The sequence below is a fragment of the Tetrahymena thermophila genome, assembly GCF_000189635.1.
Source record: "Tetrahymena thermophila SB210 genomic scaffold scf_8253805, whole genome shotgun sequence".
In the NCBI taxonomy this organism is placed as follows: domain Eukaryota; phylum Ciliophora; class Oligohymenophorea; order Hymenostomatida; family Tetrahymenidae; genus Tetrahymena; species Tetrahymena thermophila.
The window spans coordinates 2725-22102 of record NW_002475920.1 but is presented as its reverse complement, the minus strand read 5'-3'; the positions used below and the strand labels follow the sequence as shown (position 1 = coordinate 22102).

General features: G+C 21.0%; 7 protein-coding genes across 7 annotated transcripts in view; 2 read left to right on the top strand and 5 right to left on the bottom strand. All coding sequences in view use genetic code 6, as the record gives it.

Annotated features, from left to right (window-relative positions):
• Positions 1-346: 346 nt before the first annotated feature.
• On the bottom strand, positions 347-3189 carry TTHERM_001431570 (hypothetical protein; the record flags this gene model as incomplete). Its single annotated transcript, XM_012801105.1, has 10 exons — positions 347-436; positions 621-710; positions 997-1086; positions 1141-1230; positions 1417-1506; positions 1635-1724; positions 1980-2069; positions 2806-2895; positions 3042-3091; positions 3148-3189. Coding segments are annotated over 10 exons (812 nt in total), but the record flags the coding sequence as incomplete, so codon positions are not given.
• Positions 3190-3724: 535 nt separating this feature from the next.
• On the bottom strand, positions 3725-4612 carry TTHERM_01431570 (cell surface immobilization antigen; the record flags this gene model as incomplete). The annotated part of the gene is made up of 1 exon (XM_001028168.2): positions 3725-4612. One exon carries the CDS (start codon positions 4610-4612, stop codon positions 3725-3727), a length of 888 nt encoding a protein of 295 aa, XP_001028168.2.
• A 3982-nt stretch (positions 4613-8594) lies between these two features.
• TTHERM_01431560 (hypothetical protein) lies at positions 8595-8804 on the top strand (the record flags this gene model as incomplete). Its single annotated transcript, XM_001028167.1, has 1 exon — positions 8595-8804. One exon carries the CDS (start codon positions 8595-8597, stop codon positions 8802-8804), a length of 210 nt encoding a protein of 69 aa, XP_001028167.1.
• Positions 8805-9191: 387 nt separating this feature from the next.
• On the top strand, positions 9192-9448 carry TTHERM_01431550 (hypothetical protein; the record flags this gene model as incomplete). The annotated part of the gene is made up of 2 exons (XM_001028166.1): positions 9192-9301; positions 9394-9448. The coding sequence occupies 2 exons, from the start codon at positions 9192-9194 to the stop codon at positions 9446-9448; spliced, it is 165 nt and encodes a 54-aa protein (XP_001028166.1).
• Positions 9449-10544: 1096 nt separating this feature from the next.
• On the bottom strand, positions 10545-10933 carry TTHERM_001431536 (transmembrane protein, putative; the record flags this gene model as incomplete). Its single annotated transcript, XM_012801104.1, has 2 exons — positions 10545-10719; positions 10812-10933. The coding sequence occupies 2 exons, from the start codon at positions 10931-10933 to the stop codon at positions 10545-10547; spliced, it is 297 nt and encodes a 98-aa protein (XP_012656558.1).
• A 2495-nt stretch (positions 10934-13428) lies between these two features.
• TTHERM_01431530 (hypothetical protein) lies at positions 13429-15150 on the bottom strand (the record flags this gene model as incomplete). Its single annotated transcript, XM_001028164.2, has 1 exon — positions 13429-15150. The coding sequence occupies exon 1, from the start codon at positions 15091-15093 to the stop codon at positions 13429-13431; it is 1665 nt and encodes a 554-aa protein (XP_001028164.2). The 5' UTR covers positions 15094-15150.
• Positions 15151-18518: 3368 nt separating this feature from the next.
• The window catches only part of TTHERM_001431529 (hypothetical protein), a gene marked incomplete at both ends in the record, with an annotated part of 3021 nt that continues 2161 nt past the window's right edge, over positions 18519-19378 (bottom strand). The window contains 5 exons of the mRNA XM_012801103.1: positions 18519-18612; positions 18806-18895; positions 19095-19184; positions 19268-19314; positions 19370-19378. The exon at positions 19370-19378 is cut by the window's right edge and continues 352 nt beyond it. Coding sequence (XP_012656557.1) covers positions 18519-18612; positions 18806-18895; positions 19095-19184; positions 19268-19314; positions 19370-19378 — 330 coding nt within the window. The remainder of the gene's footprint in view (positions 18613-18805; positions 18896-19094; positions 19185-19267; positions 19315-19369) is intronic.

The following is a 19378-nucleotide window of genomic DNA, read 5'->3' as shown; positions in this document are numbered from 1 at the left end:
TGTAGCTTATTGTATTTTAGTTTTAATTTTGTAATTTAATATTTTATTAGATTAAATATTTTTATTAGTTTCAGTTATAAATAAAATACAAATCATAAAAAATTTATTTTAAGATAATAAATAAAACATTTAACTTATCAACTTATTTTAACATTAAAAGTAATCAAAAAACAATTTTTGGGCTATTTAGATTTATGGTACAAAAGTTGAATTTTATTCAATGATTAAAATAAAATGAAAAATATGATAATTTATTAATATTTTAAGTCAGTTCAATTTTATCAAATTATTGTGTTTTTAAAAATTAATCATTTTAAAAATAAAATTAAAAATTAGTTATTCTTACTAGAGGTTAAGTGACAATTTTGTGAGATTTGTACAATTTTCTAAATTAGAAACTAGCCACAAAGCGCCCTTGTTACCAATTAAATTAGAGCTTTTTTAAAATAAAGTAATTTCTAATTATATGTAAAATTTAATATCATAAATTAAAGGAAAATATATTTTAATTAACACCATTCATTATTATTGAAGTGTATTTATTTATTCTCTCAACTAAAGATAATTTTTAGATTTTTTAATTATATCAAATTTATTAATTATTATTTATTTATTTTTACCTAAGATCTATAGACAATTTTTACATATTAACACAATTTATGAAAGCGCTCCCTAAAAATTATGCACCAGTTGGATTAATTTTATTCAAGCTTTAGTATTTCAATTAAAAATAAAAATAAAAAATAAATATGATATAATATAAATAAAATTCAAATTTTAATAAATAAATAAATATTTTTAAAAAAACTATTAATGTAAATTATTAATTAACACCTCACTAACTAACTAACTAACTAACTAACTAACTAACTAATAAATTTTCATTAAAAATTTGGATATTTATGCAATGGGTATTAATTAATAAATAATAATGTACAATAATTATTATTTTAATAATTTTTTAAAGAATAAATAAAGTTAATAAATAAAATTTACTAAAGTTCAATTGTCAAAATCTAAAGATTTGTGCAATTTTTTAAAGCAATAGCTAAACCTTATGAACCAGTTTCTTCAATTTAATTACTTCTATATAAATTTTAAAAAGTTAATATCAATATACTATGAGAAATAAATAGCTACTTGATATCAATTATTAAACTCTTTAAGCCAATACAACTTGATAAAGCTTAACCTAAACTTAAAGCGCCTTCATTTCCAGCCTTATTTGAGCTTTTAATTTTTGTATTTAATAAATTTTATCGAACATGTAAAATAAATAGAAAATTTTTAAAATTATTGGAAAAAATAACATTTTATTTTTCATAATGAAAAAATTTTTAAAAGTAGCAAGCAACATTTTTATTTTTGCTAATTATTTAGCATTAGAAAATAAGTTGATAAATGAGGTGTTTTTACCTTAGATCAAGGGTCAAATTTAAGAGATTCGAGAAATACTTAAAAGAAGATCCTAAAGCAACAATACCTTCATTGCTAATTTAATTATCTCTTTTTATAATTTAATTTATATAATATTGACTATATTTATATATTCATTTCAACTTTATAAATAATTTATGATAAAAGAACAAGTAAATTAATTTAAAATTTAAATGAAGCAAATAGATTATATATACCCAACATCTAATTCTAATGTAGATAGATTCAAGCAATTTTTTAAACCTTAACCCAAAATTGTAGCTCCTTAATTTCCCATTTAATTTGAACTATGATTTTAATATCAAAAATATTTATTTAAAAAAAATAAAAAAAGTCTTAAATAAAAAATTAACAATTAAAAAAGGAAAAAATTAATAAATTATTTTGATTATTTTATTTAAGAGCCAGCCGCCTTTAATTATTAAAGTTTTATTTTTATTATTAAAAATAATTAATTGTATTATAATTCATATAATTTTAAATTTAATAAAACTTTTTATTAAATTAAATATATTAAATAAATTTTTTAAAAGCTGAATTACCTCATTTTGAGTTTCAATATTTAGAGATTGGAGAAATTTGCAAAAGTTGAGCTTAAATCTGATTCACAATAACTACCAATTTTATTATTTCTTTTCAATTTTAATAACAATAAATTATTTTTGATAACATTATAAGTATTACAAAATGAATTAAATGTAAAAATATTTATTCTAAAATGCAAAATTAAAAAGTTAGAAATATTTTTTTAGATAAATATTATAAAATCTTTATTAAAATATTATCATAAAATTCTATTTATTACCTCAGATCAAGTGTTAAAGAAATCAAATGAGATTTATTTATTAAAAATAATCCTAAATTTTATAGAGCCTCTTTTTCTATTTAACACCATCTATTATATTTAATAATAAAAATAAATAAGACTTTATTAATAAACTATAAAAATAAATCTAAGTAAAATATGGATTAAAAAAAGATTTTTATTTATTTATTTTCAATTTTTTTTTTCTAATAAAATAAATGAAATGCCAAATTTAATTAAATGCAAATTTTATTCGTCTTTTAATTTTACCTCAATAACAATTATAGATTTGAGAGATAAGTCATATTATTCAGGGCAGAAATTAATGTCTTAATACCCATATTGCAAACTTAGATATCACTTATAATTATTAAAAGAAAGATTATTAATTTATATAAATAAATATTTAATACATTTAAAAATTATTCACTAAAAATATAAATCATTTTAATAAAATTTTGAAAGATTTAAATGCAAAATAAATAAATAAATGAAAATATAGTTTTTTACTTTATTAAAAATTTTTAAAAATAAAGTGAATTAAATAAGTAAACTTGAATTACCTCAAATCAAGAGACAAACTTGATAGCTGAGTGCAATTAGCTATTGCAGAAGCTAGAAGAAATATTTTTTCATCATTAATTTCATTATCTCTTAATGTTATTTATCACAAAATAATAAGTTTATTTAATGAAAAAATAAAATAAAGGAGAATATAAAATAAATAAAAATTTGGTTGTTAGTTTATAAAAATTAATATATTTTGATTTATGTTAAATTTTAATAAGGTTTTTATTACCTGAGATCGATTTCGAGGCAAATATGAGAAGATAAAGAAGAAATAAGAAACTTTTAGTTAAATAATAATTATATATACCTAAAAGTGTGATAAAATAATAAAATACTTCTTCTAAATCTTCATAATATTATTTTATATTTTAATTCATTTTTATTATAGTGTGAAAAATAAATTACTAATTAAATAAAAACTGTAATTATTAATTAAAAATTTGAAAAAAAGTTAGTTTATTAATTAAATGAATAAAGAAGAATTCTTTTAATATAAAAATGCAAATTTTAATTACATCTTATATTTTTTCTACTAAAAAATGAATGAGGTAAAAAATATACTTCATTTAAATAAACCAATATTTAAAAAGCACTTCCAATTAAACCCAAAATATTATTTTTTTAAAATTTAGCAAGCTAATTAATAACACATTCATAAATTAGAGTAATTATGGTATATTAAATAAAATATTTTTTAATCAACAATTTAAAAATGAAAATAAAATAAAATAGCAAAAAAGAAAAATAGAGAAAATTAATTTTATTTTAAATAACTGAATTCACATATTTACTTTTCAATCAAATCAGTAAAAATAATATAAAGGGAAAAGCTTATATAAATAAAAGTAACAATAAAATAAGTATTATTTAAAATCTCTTATTTTTGAATGAGTTTATTTCAAACATAATTAATCAGAATAGGAATGTAATTAAAAATAAAATTGAGCTCAAAATTATCATTGAGTTTGAATAAATATAAAAAGAAAATGAAGAAGGAGCTGTTGATTAGCAACCAGATTTATCTGATTTAGCATACTTATTATTTGTACCATTGCAAGCTAAGCAGTCTGCATTTGTCCATGTGTTAACAGTTCTACTTTTTCCACAAGTTCTAGTGGAAGCAACACAAGCATTTCCTGAATTATTAGCAAATACAGCTTTAATATTACCGTTAGGAGTACCAGGACAAGACTGACAGTAGAGATCAGTAGCGCCATTAATTGGAGTTCCATATGGAGGACAACTACTAATTGCACATTTTCCAGAACCTGTACCAGTCATCCAACTCAAAGCAGGAGTGCTAGTAGGAGGGGTTGGACAATTTTCAGGACTAGCGCATCCAGTACCAGCGCAGCTAACATCATCACCAGGAATGCGATTTGCTAAGCAAACAGATTAATCAGATTTAGCTAATGGAGCATCTTTACCATTACACATATAGCAATCTAAATAGTTCCATGTATTAGCAGTTCTTCCAATACCACAAGTTTCACTTGAAGGTACGCAGGCATCTCCTGCACTGTTAGCAAAGATAGCTGGAACACCACGGAAAGGAATGCCAGGACAAGATTGACAGTAGATATCAGTAGTACCATTAATTGGAGCGTATGATAAAGGACAACTGCTAATTAAACATTTTGTTGGATCCTTCTTACCAGTCTCCCAACTCAAAATACCATTACTAGTAGGAGGGATTGGGCAATTTGAGCATCCAGTACCATTACAGATAACTTCAGCACCTTATCCTGCAAATATTTAGCTTACTAAAAGCGAAACTATCAGTAACCTTAAAATAGTCATTTTACTTAACTTTTGATGATTATTATTTTCTTTTTTAATTAATTAATTAATTATTAAAAAAAGAGGGTGTTTGATGTAGGTATTATTTAAGTGGATAGATAGATAGATAGATAAAATTAAATTGCTTAATTTAATTTTTCTTCTAAAATACATTAAAATTTATGAATGTATAAACATAATTTAATTAAATTCAACAAAGCAATTAAATAATTAGCATTCTAAATTATAAATAATAAATTGATATAAATAAATAAGGGGCTGAATAATTTATATTTAAATATTTTAAGAAAAATTTGATAATTAAAGTAGTGTGTGATTTTAGTCAGTAAAAGCCAGCTAATTAATCTATTAGTAAAATGAAAAAGATAGTTTATAAATAGCATTTTTTAAAGCAAAATAAAGAGGATTCTCAATAATCATATCTTTTAAATCAAAAAATATCTTAAACCTATTAAGCCAGATGAGTAAGTAGAGTAAATTAGTTATTAGCTATAAAAAGCTCAATAAATAAGCTTACAATATTTTATTTTTATACCTTACCCGATTAAATTAAAAAAATATCTTTTCAGCATCTATTATTTAATATTACTAATTAACTAATAAAGGTATGAAAAATATTTGTAAATTAACACAATCTATCCTAATATTAGAATCACTCACTTAATAGCATTAATATAATTAAAATATGATCAAAAAGATTGCTGAAAGATAGATAAATTGTAGTTAATAAGAATATTATTGATTTTCATTAATATTATTTTAAAAATGAATATAAGTTGTATAATAATTATGATTATAAAAACTAAAATAAATTTATTATTTAAGTGTCTTTCATTCTTTTGGCTTATTGATTTTTTTTAAATTATAAATGTTAAAAAATAATGGATTAATAAGATCTAAAAAGCTAGCTAAAGTTATGAAGAAAATTAATTAAAATAAATTTAAACATGCCATTTTACTTAAAATATTAAAGAATTGCTAATCCAGGTATTTAATTCCAGTAACATCATGTATCCAGTTAGAGGAATTTCAATAATTTTTTATTAAAAAATATAATGCCAAGTAGCATTCTTTCTTGCTTTTTTTACTCTTGTTTATAGGAATTTATCATAATTTTAGATTACTTTTTTATTCATAATAGAAATTTTGGAAAATATAAATAAATAAATAAATAAATAAATATATTGCTATTTCAAATATTTCATTTAATTTTTGTGATTTTAAACTAATACTATTCATTTAATATTTTAATTGTTTTTATCAAATTTTTGAAAGCATTTAATGCCATTTCTCAAATTTTGAAAGTAAAAATTTCTTTAGAGTAAATAAATTCTTATGCATTTAACCTTTTTAAATTTTGAATATTTTTAGATGAAAATTGATATCAAAAATAGAGTGAAATACAGTGAATTTAAATATATTAGTTCAATTTTATATATCAAAGTATCAAATCCAATAATCTCAAATTTTGCTAGGCGGTTATTGCTGATTTAATACTTAGCTACACTGTTGTTTTTGTTTCTGTGTAAGCTTAAATAGTAAAAATCAATTATCTTATTTGAGTTTTTGAAAAGGCATATAATTCTGTAAAAATAATTTTAACAAAAAATAATATCATAAATTGACTTAAAAGTCACTGATCAATAGATATTATACATAACTAACAATTCTAAATAAATGTGATTTTGTTATATTTACTTTACGAAAAAAATATTAATAACATTTTTAATATTTTTGAAGGGATTGAGGAATCAAAATCGCATAAATTAAAACAAACAAAGTACAAATAGAAAGACTACATAATTTTAAATAAATTGGTTTTTACTAAACAAAATAAAATATATTTTAAGACAAACAACGGCTTAAAATATTTTTTGTAATTTTGCTATTCAAAATTAAGTAAAGAATATATCTTTCAAATGAATTTAAATTATCTAACATAACCACAATATCAAATAATGTATCAATTTGTTAATTCTGAGTAATTCTTATCTATTAATTAATTAATTAAAAATGCATTCATGAGTTTACAAAATAATATATAAAATTAACAATTTTGATTAAAGTAGCTTGAGGCAAAAAATATTTATGAAATGAAAGTGAATTGATTAATAATTATTTAAACATTTTCAAAATTAAATCAAAAAGAAATATAACTATTTTTTTTTACATTTAAAAATTTTTATTTAAAATAATTTTATATGTTATTTATTTCAAACATTAAAAGTAATAAATAAATAGATGGTAAAGGTAAGTTTTCATTTTCTTAAATCTAAAAAAATTTTTGTTAGATTTTTTAAATAAAATTATACTCATTTTTTTTGAAAAATCCAGGGGGGGGGCTGGATGCCCAGTGATGAGGATATACGGTATTCATTTTTGGTATTTATTTACTAAATGCAAACAAACATATTATATTAAATAATCTTAATTATTTTCATTAGTAAAAAATAGTAGAAAATTAATTAATTAAATAATATTTGATATCTTCAAATTTTGTTTAGTTATTTAGATCATTTAAATGTGTTTGTTTTGATAAAAAGTTAGTAAGCTAAATTTAAAAATTTCTAAATTATTTTCTTTTATGAATGATAGATGTAAAAGATAAATTAGTCTAAAGAGTCCTTTTCAAAATTAATATATTTTTAAAATTTCTATTTAATTTAGAAAAAAAATCAAATGAAATATTTGACTTGGAAAAATAATTTTTTTTAACAAGGATTAGTTCTTATTAGCTAAGCAAGTTTCTGTGTATTTTCATTCAATATATTTTTTATAAAACAATGATTTCTATTCCTAAAATATAAAAATATTCAATACATTATATTAATGGATCTTTTTAAAAATATATCTCTTTATACTATATTTAAATTATATAGAATAGATATTTTTACTTTAAATTCTACCAAAAAAAAAGTATGAAAAAATAGTAGATTTTGAGATTAGTTTTAAAATAGCCAAAATATAGTTTTCATATCAATATATATTTACTTTTATTTATATTAATCTTTGGATCTATTATTTAATTAAAGGTGTTTATTTATTTACATTAATTATTTAATAACTACCCAAAATCTTTTGTTGCTTTTTTCATCCAAACAGTTTTAAAACACTTTATTCTTTTTTTCAAAAAACGAAGCCTAACTAAATATATGAGTCTATTAATATGAGATATTACTTTTCATTCTCATTTTTCAAATTAAAATTGTTTAATAATGCAAATGATGCTTTAATTTTTTATTCTAAATGAAAATACTAAGAACAAATATAGACAATTAAAAATAAATTTATTTCTAATATATCAAGTGCATTCAATAATATTTCGAATATTTTTATTCATATTAAGTAAAAATTTAATATTCGAATACCATTTTCATATTTTTAAAGTAAAACAAATTTGGTAAAAGCTAAAAAACTCCTTTAATAACATTTATCTAATGTTCTTTATAAATAAAAAGCTCTTTAGCTAACTATCTAATTAATAGAATAAATATTATTTTTTGTCTTTGTTTTTTGCATACAAACAATATGTTTAAAATGACTAATATGCTCTTTCTATTGAATAAGACCTTCAAAGTAAAATATAAGTTTAAAAAAAAATAAAATTTTTCAATAAATTTAATTTCAAAGTAAAATAAATAATTTATAATGCAAGCTATACTGTGTCAATTATTTGTTCGACGTAAAGAGAGAAAACTCAAAAGAAAGTTTTATATTAACTTAGAAGATTGATTATCTACTCTGCTATTACTTATCAATACTATAAGAGAACAGGGAGGAGATATATATTACTTAATCGAGTAATATCCTTCCTTATAGGGGGTAAAATCTAAAATTTACTTCCAAATTTTTAAATTTAAATAAATAAAAACCCTCTAAAATAAAAAATCCATATTAATTTAAATATAATTTAGATTAAAATAGAAATATCCTTAATTTTTCAAATTACCTAATCAGTTATTAAATTCATTTTAGTATAACAATGTAAGACTCAAAAATTAATTAATTTTAAAATAAAAATACATTTGAAAAACATAGCTTAATGGTGGAAGACTTTATGCTATCCCTATTTTTTTACTTTACAATCATCAACAAGAATGAAGTGCTTTATGCTAAGTGTGGCATTGAAAATTACTAAGCAGAGTTGAAATATTTATGTAGCATGAAATCACTTATCTTCACGATTAGGTGAAGCATGAGAAGCAGTATGCTTAGTATGAAGAAAATTACAAAAATGTATAATTATATTAAAATATCTTAACTCATGATAATTTCAAAATTAAAATTAAACCCTTATCAAAATTATAAATATAAAAAATAAATACTTAGATTTCTAAATTTATATATTAACGTTTAAGTCATTAAACATTGTTGAATATTAGGGTTTTATATCTTTAGTTAAATTACTAGAACCTAGATATACTTTACCATGCAGAGAAATATTTAGAAAAACACATCTTCTAGACTGTTATAACTCTATGAAATCTTATATTAAAAATTAATTAAAAAAATAGTAAGGAGTTTCATTAACACTCTATTATTGGTCAAATAAAAATAAAAATTCTTTTTAAACAATTTAATGCCATCATATAAATAAACTCTGACTGAATTCATTCTATAAAGCTAAAAAATTTAAACAGAAATAAAGCATTCTGGCACCAACCAATACAAAGGATTTAGTTTAAGTAGGTTATAAAGTAAATGAATAAATTAATACTTTTAGAAAAGAGTTTTTAAAAGAATTTATAGAATGAATTAAGTGATATGAAACTTATTAATAGGAGTTCGCCATCTGCAGCTTACTATATCCTAAATTTAAGTAACTTTAATTCCTGAATAATTCATAAATTGTTGAAATTGAATAGTATTTAATAAAATTAACAGAAAAATTTATTGAATCAAATAAATAAAAAATATATTCTAGAAAGCATAAAACAAATAATAATGAAGAAAGTGAATCTGAATAAAAAATGATTAGAATTTTTGGAGGTATCATTGAGAAAGACAAAAAAATAAAATTATAGGTATAAATAAAGAGGTTAATGAATATTTGGAAGAGGAAACGATGTAACTAACTTTCAGAAAATCCTTTATTATCTTTATTATGGTGGAAAACTAATAAAAATAAATTCCTCATATTATTAAGTGGAATATATAGAAAATATTTAAGTGCTTAACTAACTAGCTCACATTCTGAAAGGATCTTTTTAAAATTTGCTTACACTTACTTCGGAAGGAGATAAAATGTTAGTGGTAAAATGGCTAACATTTTACTATTTCTTAATTATAAAAATATAAATAAGTTTATTTTTTATCTACCAGAGAATTTACAATCGGGGCTTTTTTAGATCAGTAGGCAGAAAAAACCTCTCTGCTACAGCAATTTTTATAAGAATATTTATTTAAATTTATCTTTTTAATATAACAAGTATATGATTTAAAGTATATAAATATTTTAGGTAGATAAAATATATTAAAAAATACATTTTTATTTATGAAAAGTATATAATAACAGCTTGAGGCTTAGCCTCATTTTGTTAGTATATCACTTTAACAAAAAATATTTGATAAAACACTATATTTTGTAATTAATTTAATCTTTAAAAGATCTTTTTTGTGTAAGTAATCTAATGTGTTTGTGTGTTTTCAAATATATTACAAAGATGTTTTAATTATTAATATTTGGTATTTATTTAATGTTAGTAAAGATACTAAATTTGTTATCTTAATAAATTTCATTAGGAAAATATTGTAGAAAATAAAAAAGATATATATTTATTTTCTATTTTGAATGATGAATCAATTAATTAATAAAATAAATAATATTTGATATCTTCAATTTTTGTATTTTAGTTAGCTATTTATATAATTTTTTAGTGCTTTAATAAATTCAGTAAGCTAAATTTATAAATTTCTGAATTATTTTCTTTTATCAATGATTAGACATTATTAATAACTTAATTAATACCTAGCAATTTTAAATTTTTAAATTTTCCAAAATTAGATTTTGCGAACATTTGAGAATTATTAAGGTATTAAATTTATAAAAAATTACAAAATATTTAATATAAAATACATTCAATTTAATTAGGCTTTCTTTGGTCCTTCTTTTTATTTTTTATAATTATTTTATTTTAATTTCTTATCATTATTAACTTTCAAAAAATTAATTAAAATCAACTTAAATTATTTTGATTACAAATTTTGAATCTATGATTAATTTCTTTAAATTTGGGAAAAATAAAAATCTTCCTGATTGATTACTATCGTTATCATCCTCTTCTTCATCATTACCTAATCCTTTGTTTCTATTTGATTCATTAGGAATATATATTTGCAACATCCTGCATATTTTGAGATTCGCTTATATTTTCATCATCAACCTATAATTAATTACTTTTATATTAAATTAAAATTAATTATATCATTTTGAATTGAATAAATAAATTCAAAATATTTAGTATCTCTAAGCTTTTATTCTACAATTTACTTCATATCTTCTTCAATTTAATTGTTAGTTTTTATCTAATTTATTTTTTAATAGATTTCTATCTAAATATAATGATAAATTTCTAAATTTAATAATAATTAAGAATTAAAATTATAATTATTATTTATATAATGAAAATTGCATAATTTTATTATTGCTATTCTCAGATAATTATTTCTCAAGCAGGAAATAAATATTAAGTAGAATAATAAACATTACTTTTAAAATTTAAAGGAAATTTAAATAATAAAAATAGGTATATTTTAGTTGTAAATATATTAAGCACCTTGAGATTTTAAAAAATTATTTATGTGAATTATGAAAGAGCTTCATAAAAAGTAGAAATTAAAATGTTTTAATTATTTAAGAGATAGCAGCATATTAAATTCTTAGAAAAAGAGACTTATTACTCAAGCAAGTTTCTGTGTCTTTTCATACAAAATATTTTTTAAAAACAATGATTTCTATTTAGTTTAAATAATTAAATACATTATATTAACGGATCTTTTTAAAAAATATATCTCTTCATATTATATTAAATTTTACAATATATTTAAACTCAAACAAACAAAAAAGTAAGAAATAATAGTTAATTTTTAATTAGTTTTAAAATCATCATTCAAGATTTATTTTAAATAAAATAATAATAAATATCAAATTTTAATAAAGAAAAAATGAAATATTGTTTTCATATCAAAATGTGTTTGTTTGCTGTTAATTATATTGAAATTTTGACCTATTATTCTATTACAAGTATATATTAATTTAAATTAATTGCTAACTACCCCAAAATTTTTGTTTGCTTTTTTCATTTAAAAAGTTTTAAAAGGTTTTATTCTTTTGTTCGAATAACTAGATATATGAGTTTATTAATATGGGATATTACTTTTCATTAACCATTTATGCTTAAAAAAAGTAGTTTGTTTACTAACTAACTATTCATTTCTTAACTCATTTTACAAATTACAAATTTTTAATAATGAAAATGATGTTTTAATTTTTAATTCTAAATAAAATTACAAAAGGACTAAGATAGAAAATTAAAAATATTTTTAAGATATAAAGTGTATTAAATATAATATTTTAAATATTTTTATTGATATAAAGTAAAAAATTTAATAGTAAAATACCAAATTCATAATTTCATAGTAAAATAAATTTGCAATATTTTTTGACAAAAGAATCATTTAAAATCCTCAAAGCACTTCAATAAATTTAATTCGATCTTGAACTCACCCTAAGAATATCCAGAAAGAAACATATCTATATGTTTGTTCACAGCTAAAAATACTCATTTAATAACGTTTATCTTTTGTCAATAAAAAGCTATATAGCTAACTATCTAATAAACACAATAAATATAAAATTCTTTTCTTTGTTTTTGTATACAAGAAACATGTTTAAAATTATTAATTAGTATGATCTTTTTGTTGATTAGAATTTCAAAGTAAAATACTGTAGATTTACTTACATATATTAACATTTCCTCTCCCCAAATTCAAAATGAAAATTTATTTAGGTGTTAATTCAATTTTTTTAGAAAAAATGTTAAAATAGGTGTTAAATTTTAAGAAAAATAGGTGCTATTAAAAAATTCTATTTTTCATTGATTATAAGGTATTTAATATCTTAAATTTTAAATATTATATAAAATGAGAAATTTATTTTATTTATTTATTTACCCTAAAAAATTTACTATTTTCAAAAAAATTAATATAAATTTAAAAAATTCTAAACCTAACTGCTTCAAAAACTTTTTTTATTTCTTTAAATTTTTTTTTTTAATTGATTAAATAATATTATAATTTATTCAACTAAGTGAAAATTTCTTACTCAAGAAATAATTATCCGAGAATAGCTATGTTAATTTTTAAAGATTTCCTAGTAGTGTTTTTTACTAATTGTTTGAATTTTAACATGGGCTTGATCTTGATTGAAGCTAATTTATTGTAAATCAGCTGATTGTAATAAATTACTTTTCTTTTACTACATACATATTTAACTTTTTCTATGAAATTAAAAAATATTCCCAAGGAAAATATACCAATAAGAGTAAAATAAAATATTTAAAATGAGTGAGATAATATATTTTGAAAAAATATTTTTTGATAAACAATTTAAAAATGAAAAGAAAGAATTTGATTTTCAGAGAAAATAAAAGCAAAAAAGAAATATAAATAAAAATAATTGAATGTACAATAATACTTTTCAATCAAATCAGCATACATAATATATAGGTTAAAAGCTAATATAAATAAAGCAAACAATCAAATAAGTATTATTAAAAATCTGTTTTTTTGAATGAGTTTAATTCAAACATAAAAAATCAGAAAAGGAGTGTAATTAAAAATAAAACTGAGCTCAAAATTATCCTTGAGTTTGAATAAAATTAAGATTAAGATTAGGATTAAGATTAGGATTAAGAAGAAGAAGAAGAAGGAGCTGTTGATTAGCAACCAGATTTATCTGATTTAGCATATTAATTAGTATTACCATTGCAAGCTAAGCAGTCTGCATTTGTCCATGTGTTAGCAGTTCTAGAAGCACAAGTTCCAGTTGAAGCAACACAAGCGTTTCCTGAAGCGTTAGCAAAGACAGCTTGAACACTGCCGTTAGGAGTACCAGGACAAGATAGACAGTAGAGATCAGTAGCACCTGAAATTGTAGCACCAGATGCAAGACAAGCGTTAATTGCACATTTTCCAGTGCCTGTGCCAGTCACCCAACTCAAAGTAGGAGTGGCAGTAGGAGGGGCTGGGCAATTTGCAGGAGTAGCGCATCCAGTACCAGTGCAGCTAACATCAGCACCAACAGGAGTAGCTTAACAACCAGATTTATCAGCCTTTGCATATTAAGAAGTATTACCATTACAGGCAAGGCAATCTGCGTTATTCCATGTATTAGCAGTTCTATTAGTACCACAAGTTGCAGTTGCAGCAACACAAGCATTTCCTGAAGTGTTAGCAAAGACAGCTTGAACACTACCATTAGGAGTACCAGGACAAGATTTACAGTAGAGATCAGTAGCATCTGAAATTGTAGCACTAGATGCAGGACAAGCGTTAATTGCACATTATCCAGTAGCTTAACCAGCAGGTACCCAACTCAAAGCAGGAGTGGCAGTAGGAAGGGTTGTGCAACTTGAAGGAGAGCATCCACTACCTTAGCAGGTAACAATAGCACCAACAGGAGTTGCTTAACAACCAGATTTATCAGCATTTGCATATTGAGATGTATTACCATTACAGGCAAGGCAATCGGCATCTATCCATGTATTAGCAGCTCTATTAGAACCACAAGTTGCAGTTGCAGCCACACAAGCATTTCCTGAAGTGTTAGCATAGTAAGCTCGAACCCAACCGTTAGGAGTACCAGGGCAAGATAGACAGTAGAGATCAGTAGCACCAGAAATTGTAGCACCAGATGCAGGACAAGAGCTAATTGCACATATTCCAGTTTAAAATTAACTAGGTATCCAACTCAAAGCAGGAGTGGCAGTAGGAAGGGTTATGCAACTTGAAGGAGAGCATCCACTACCTTAGCAGGGAACAAAAGCACCAACAGGATTTGCTTAACAACCAGAATTATCAGCCTTTGCATATTGAGATGTATTACCATTACAGGCAAGGCAATCATCGTTATTCCATGTATTAGCAGCTCTATTAGAACTACAAGTTGCAGTTGCAGCAACACAAGCATTTCCTGAAGTGTTAGCAAAGACAGCTTGAAAACCATTGTTAGGAGTACCAGGACAAGATTTACAGTAGAGATCAGTAGTACCTGAAATTGTAGCACCGGATGCAGGACAAGAGTTAATTGCACATTATCCAGTAGCTTAACCAGCAGGTACCCAACTCAAAGCAGGAGTGGCAGTAGGAAGGGTTGTGCAACTTGAAGGAGAGCATCCACTACCTTAGCAGGTAACAATAGCACCTAAAGCAACTATTTAGCTTATTAAAAGCAAAACTATTAGTAACTTTAAAATATTCATTTTACTTAAATTTTTTTTTTTATTATTTTCTTTTTTAATTAATTAATTAATTATTATGAAAAGAGGCTGTTTGATTTAGGTATTTAAAGGATAGATAGAATAAATTCCTTAATTGAATTTTGTTCTTCTAAAATTTAATAAAATTTATGAAGGTAGGGACTTTAATTAATTTGAATAAAACAAATTGATATTAAACATTCTAAATTATAAATAATAAATATTATAAAAAAGGCGTTGACTAATTTATATACAAGTTAATTATTGTATGTGTTTGTAAAAGTAAGCTAATTCATTTAAAAATAAAAAGATAGATTATAAATAGCATTTTTTAAAGGAAAATATGATTTTTGATAATGATATCTATTAAATAAAAAAAATCTATTAAGCTTATTAATCCCGATGAGCGATTTGAGTATATTAGTTATTAGATATAAATAAATAAATAACTAAAAATTTTTGATTTTGATTAATACCTTACCCTATCTATTTGATTTTTTTAAAAAATATCTTTACGTATTTACAGTATTTTCATTTAAATATTCAATGTATTTATCTTTAATTTAATAAATTCGAATTTTAACGAATAGTAGAAATAATTAAATCATAACTTTTAAAAATCTTCATTTTTTTGATAAAAATTTATGCACAAATAGAGTGAAGTACAGTGAATTTAAATATGTTAGTTCTATTTTATATGCTAAAGTATAAAATTAAATATTACAAATTTTACTAAATCTTTATAGCTGATTTCAAGCTTAACTATACTTTAATTTTTGTTTGCTTCATCAAGTAATCATTATTAATTAAGATCAGTTTAATTTTTAGATATGTGTAAGGTTGAAAAGAAAAAATTTATTATTTTGTTTGAGTTTTTGACAATGCGTATATATCTGTAAAAATAATATCATAAAATGACTTAAAAATCACTGATGAATAGATATTATGCTGAACCAAAAATGTTAAATATATGTAAGATTATAATATTTCTTTATAAAAAAATATTTTAAAACATTTTTAATATTTTTGAAGGGATAGAGGGATCAGAAATGGCATAAATTAAAACAGACAAAGTACAAGAAGAAAAAATACAAACTTTTAAATAAATTGGTTTTTCTTTACAAAATAAAATATATTTTAAGTCAAAGAAAGGCTAAAAATATTTTTATTATTTTTCTATTCAAAATGAAGTAGAGAATAAATAGATCTTTCAAATTCATTCAAATTATCTAACACAACCACAAGATCTAATAATTTGTTAATTAATTTCTTAATTCTGAGTAAATCTTATCTACTAATTAAAAAATACATTCATGAATTTACATAATATTTTTTTAATGACTTTGAATAAAGAAGTTCGAAGCAAAAAACATTTATGAAATGAATGTGTGGTAAGTGATTAATAATTAAATAAACATTTTCAAAATTCAATCAAAGAAATATTAACTATTTTTTTTAATATTTAAAAATTTTTAAAAAAATAATTCTACATGTTATTTTAAACATGAAAAGTAAGTAATAAATAAATAGATGGTAAAGGCAAGTATATATAAATTAAAATGGTTTTGTAAATACTTTGCCAATTAGTCTGTAAATATGCTAAAATTTTTCAGACATTTAAAAATTGATAGTGCTTATGAAGGAAAATTCAATTTTGATATAGTAATTAATTTCTAATTAGCTTGTTGACAAATAGAAATCAGCATTATTAAATTCTCTAGTCAGTTAATCAAATAAAAACAAGATAATTATCACCTTAATACTTCTATTTTAATTATAAAAAAATTAGTCACTGATATTTTTAACTCATATTTACTAATAATCTTATCCTAATTTTAAATTTTGGCATTTTTAAATAATCACTATGTGAAATTTTAAGTCATCAAAAATTGTTATGCTATGGGAGATAAATTATTCAAATTTAACGCACTTATTATACAGGAAATGATAAAATAATTTTTCTTAAAAGCAATTTTGAATTCAGCTTCATGATTCAGTTAAAAATTGATTATCATATTTTGTAATTAATCTAAATTAGCTTTAAAAACTATATAACAAATTCAACAGAAATTATTTAGAGCTAAATATTCTTTATTACCACTCTTCCCATAATTTATAAATTTAAAAAATTCAGTTATTTATTAACAGATCAAATTATCCATTTTAAAAAATAAAAGGTAACTCTATTAATTAATTATTAAATATTTATTTAGTCTTTAAAATATCTTTTTTGTGTAATATGCTTGTATGTATTTTTTCAAAAATGTTACAAAGATATTTTAATTATTAATTTTTGGTATTTATTTGTTTACTGTTGTAAAAAAATTAAATTATGTAATCTTAATAAATTTCATTAGGAAAAAATTCCAGAAAATAAAAAGATATTTTCTATTGTGAATGATCATTTAATTAAATAATAATTGATATCTTTAAATTTTTATATTTTTTTAGTAATTTAGATAATTTAAAAGCTCTTTAAAAAATCAATAAGCTAAATTTATCAATTTTCTTAATTATTTTCTTTTATCAATGATAAGATATTTTTAATACTGTAAAATACCTCTTAACTCGCAATTCGCAAGTCGTATATCTGATAATTTGCTAATAATTGAATTTTAACTATCCCATATTGACTGAGGTAAATACATAAAAAAGGTGTCATAGAAGATTCATTGGTATATAAATTTGAAGATAAATGATAATTAACAAAAATATATTTTGCATTTTGCATGATATTTAAATATTTTGAATATTATTTTTAAATATCAGTTTCCATTTTTTTTTCTACACCAGATATAATATATCTTCATTTCAAAATTATTTTTTATTATTTATATTTGAGGAAGTGCTATAAAATATCAATCATATTTCTAGAATAAATTAACCGAGGTCCTCGGTTTCATCTCTTGAGCTAATTTTTAAAGCTCTTTTACATAATTGTTATTCTCTTACATTTAAATTATTAATTACTCATATTTTAATTAGTAAGAAAAATAATCTAAATTAGAGGAAAATATTTGAGAAATATTTAAAACAAATTTTTATTACTTAAAGTAACTATTTATTAAAATAATGTCATTTATCATTTTTAGCAAAATATTATTTTAGAGTATTTTTTCATTATTTATTCTAATTGCCAAAGATTTGATAGCCAAATGAAAAGAGTGAAAAGGGCTAAAAGAATATATCATAATTTTATATCAAAACTGATAAAAATGTTTTACAAATTATAAAAAAATATGTTTTAAAAATTATTTCAAAAATAAATATTTACAAAAAAAAAATAGATTACAATATAAATATAAAAAATTTTGGTTTAGCTTAATTGTGCAGTAGAAATAAAATAAATAAATAACCTAATAATAAATAATTAGATTAAAAAATTAATATTAATTTATTTTTAGCATTTTAATAATAATATTGTGTTCTCAGGAGAAAGCGCACCTAGATTTAATTAATTTTCTATTCTTCAAGACGCTTTATTTAAGCTTTGTACAAAAATATTTTCCAACAGTATTTCCTCTTTTTAATAATTATAAAATATTTAAGATATTTAAAAAATGCTATTTTTTCGACATCAAAGTATAAGAATTTGAAAGGAGAATAAAAATAATAAACAAATAATTTTATTTATCATTTTTATTATTTGTTTTCTTGTTTTTTTTTATTGAAAAGTTTTTGAATTCGAAATGATATTTAATTAATAAGCTATTACCTAAGATGTAATCTCAAAACTAAAAGATTTGAACACTTTTACAAAGCAGAGCCTATTCTTAGAGCACCTTCATCGCTAATTTAATTATTCCTGATTAAATTTTGGTAACAATATATTATTAAAATTACAATAAAATAGAAGAATATACAGAAGTATGAAGAAAAAAGTAAAATTATTAATAAATAAAAATATAAACTTCAATAAAAAAGAAGTTAAGAAGCTTGTTTGTTAACTTAGTAAATTTACCTTAAAAAAAATAAGATTTATTAGTAAACTAAAAATATTTTACCATAGGTTAAGAAGTAAAATTATTAGATTCTGACTGGTACTTAAAGAAGTGCACAAATCTTATGCTCCCTCGTTGCCAATTGGAGAATTTCTTTTATAATTTTAGAAATAAATTTGTAAATAAATTTAAAATGGAAAGTTAAATATATAAAAGTTAATATAGATGATACATACATACATGCATACATACATATATTTTAATTTGTAATAAAAATGAATTCCTTTATCATAATAAAAGTTTAGAATAAAAAAATACATAGAAATAAATTTATTTACCTAAGTTAT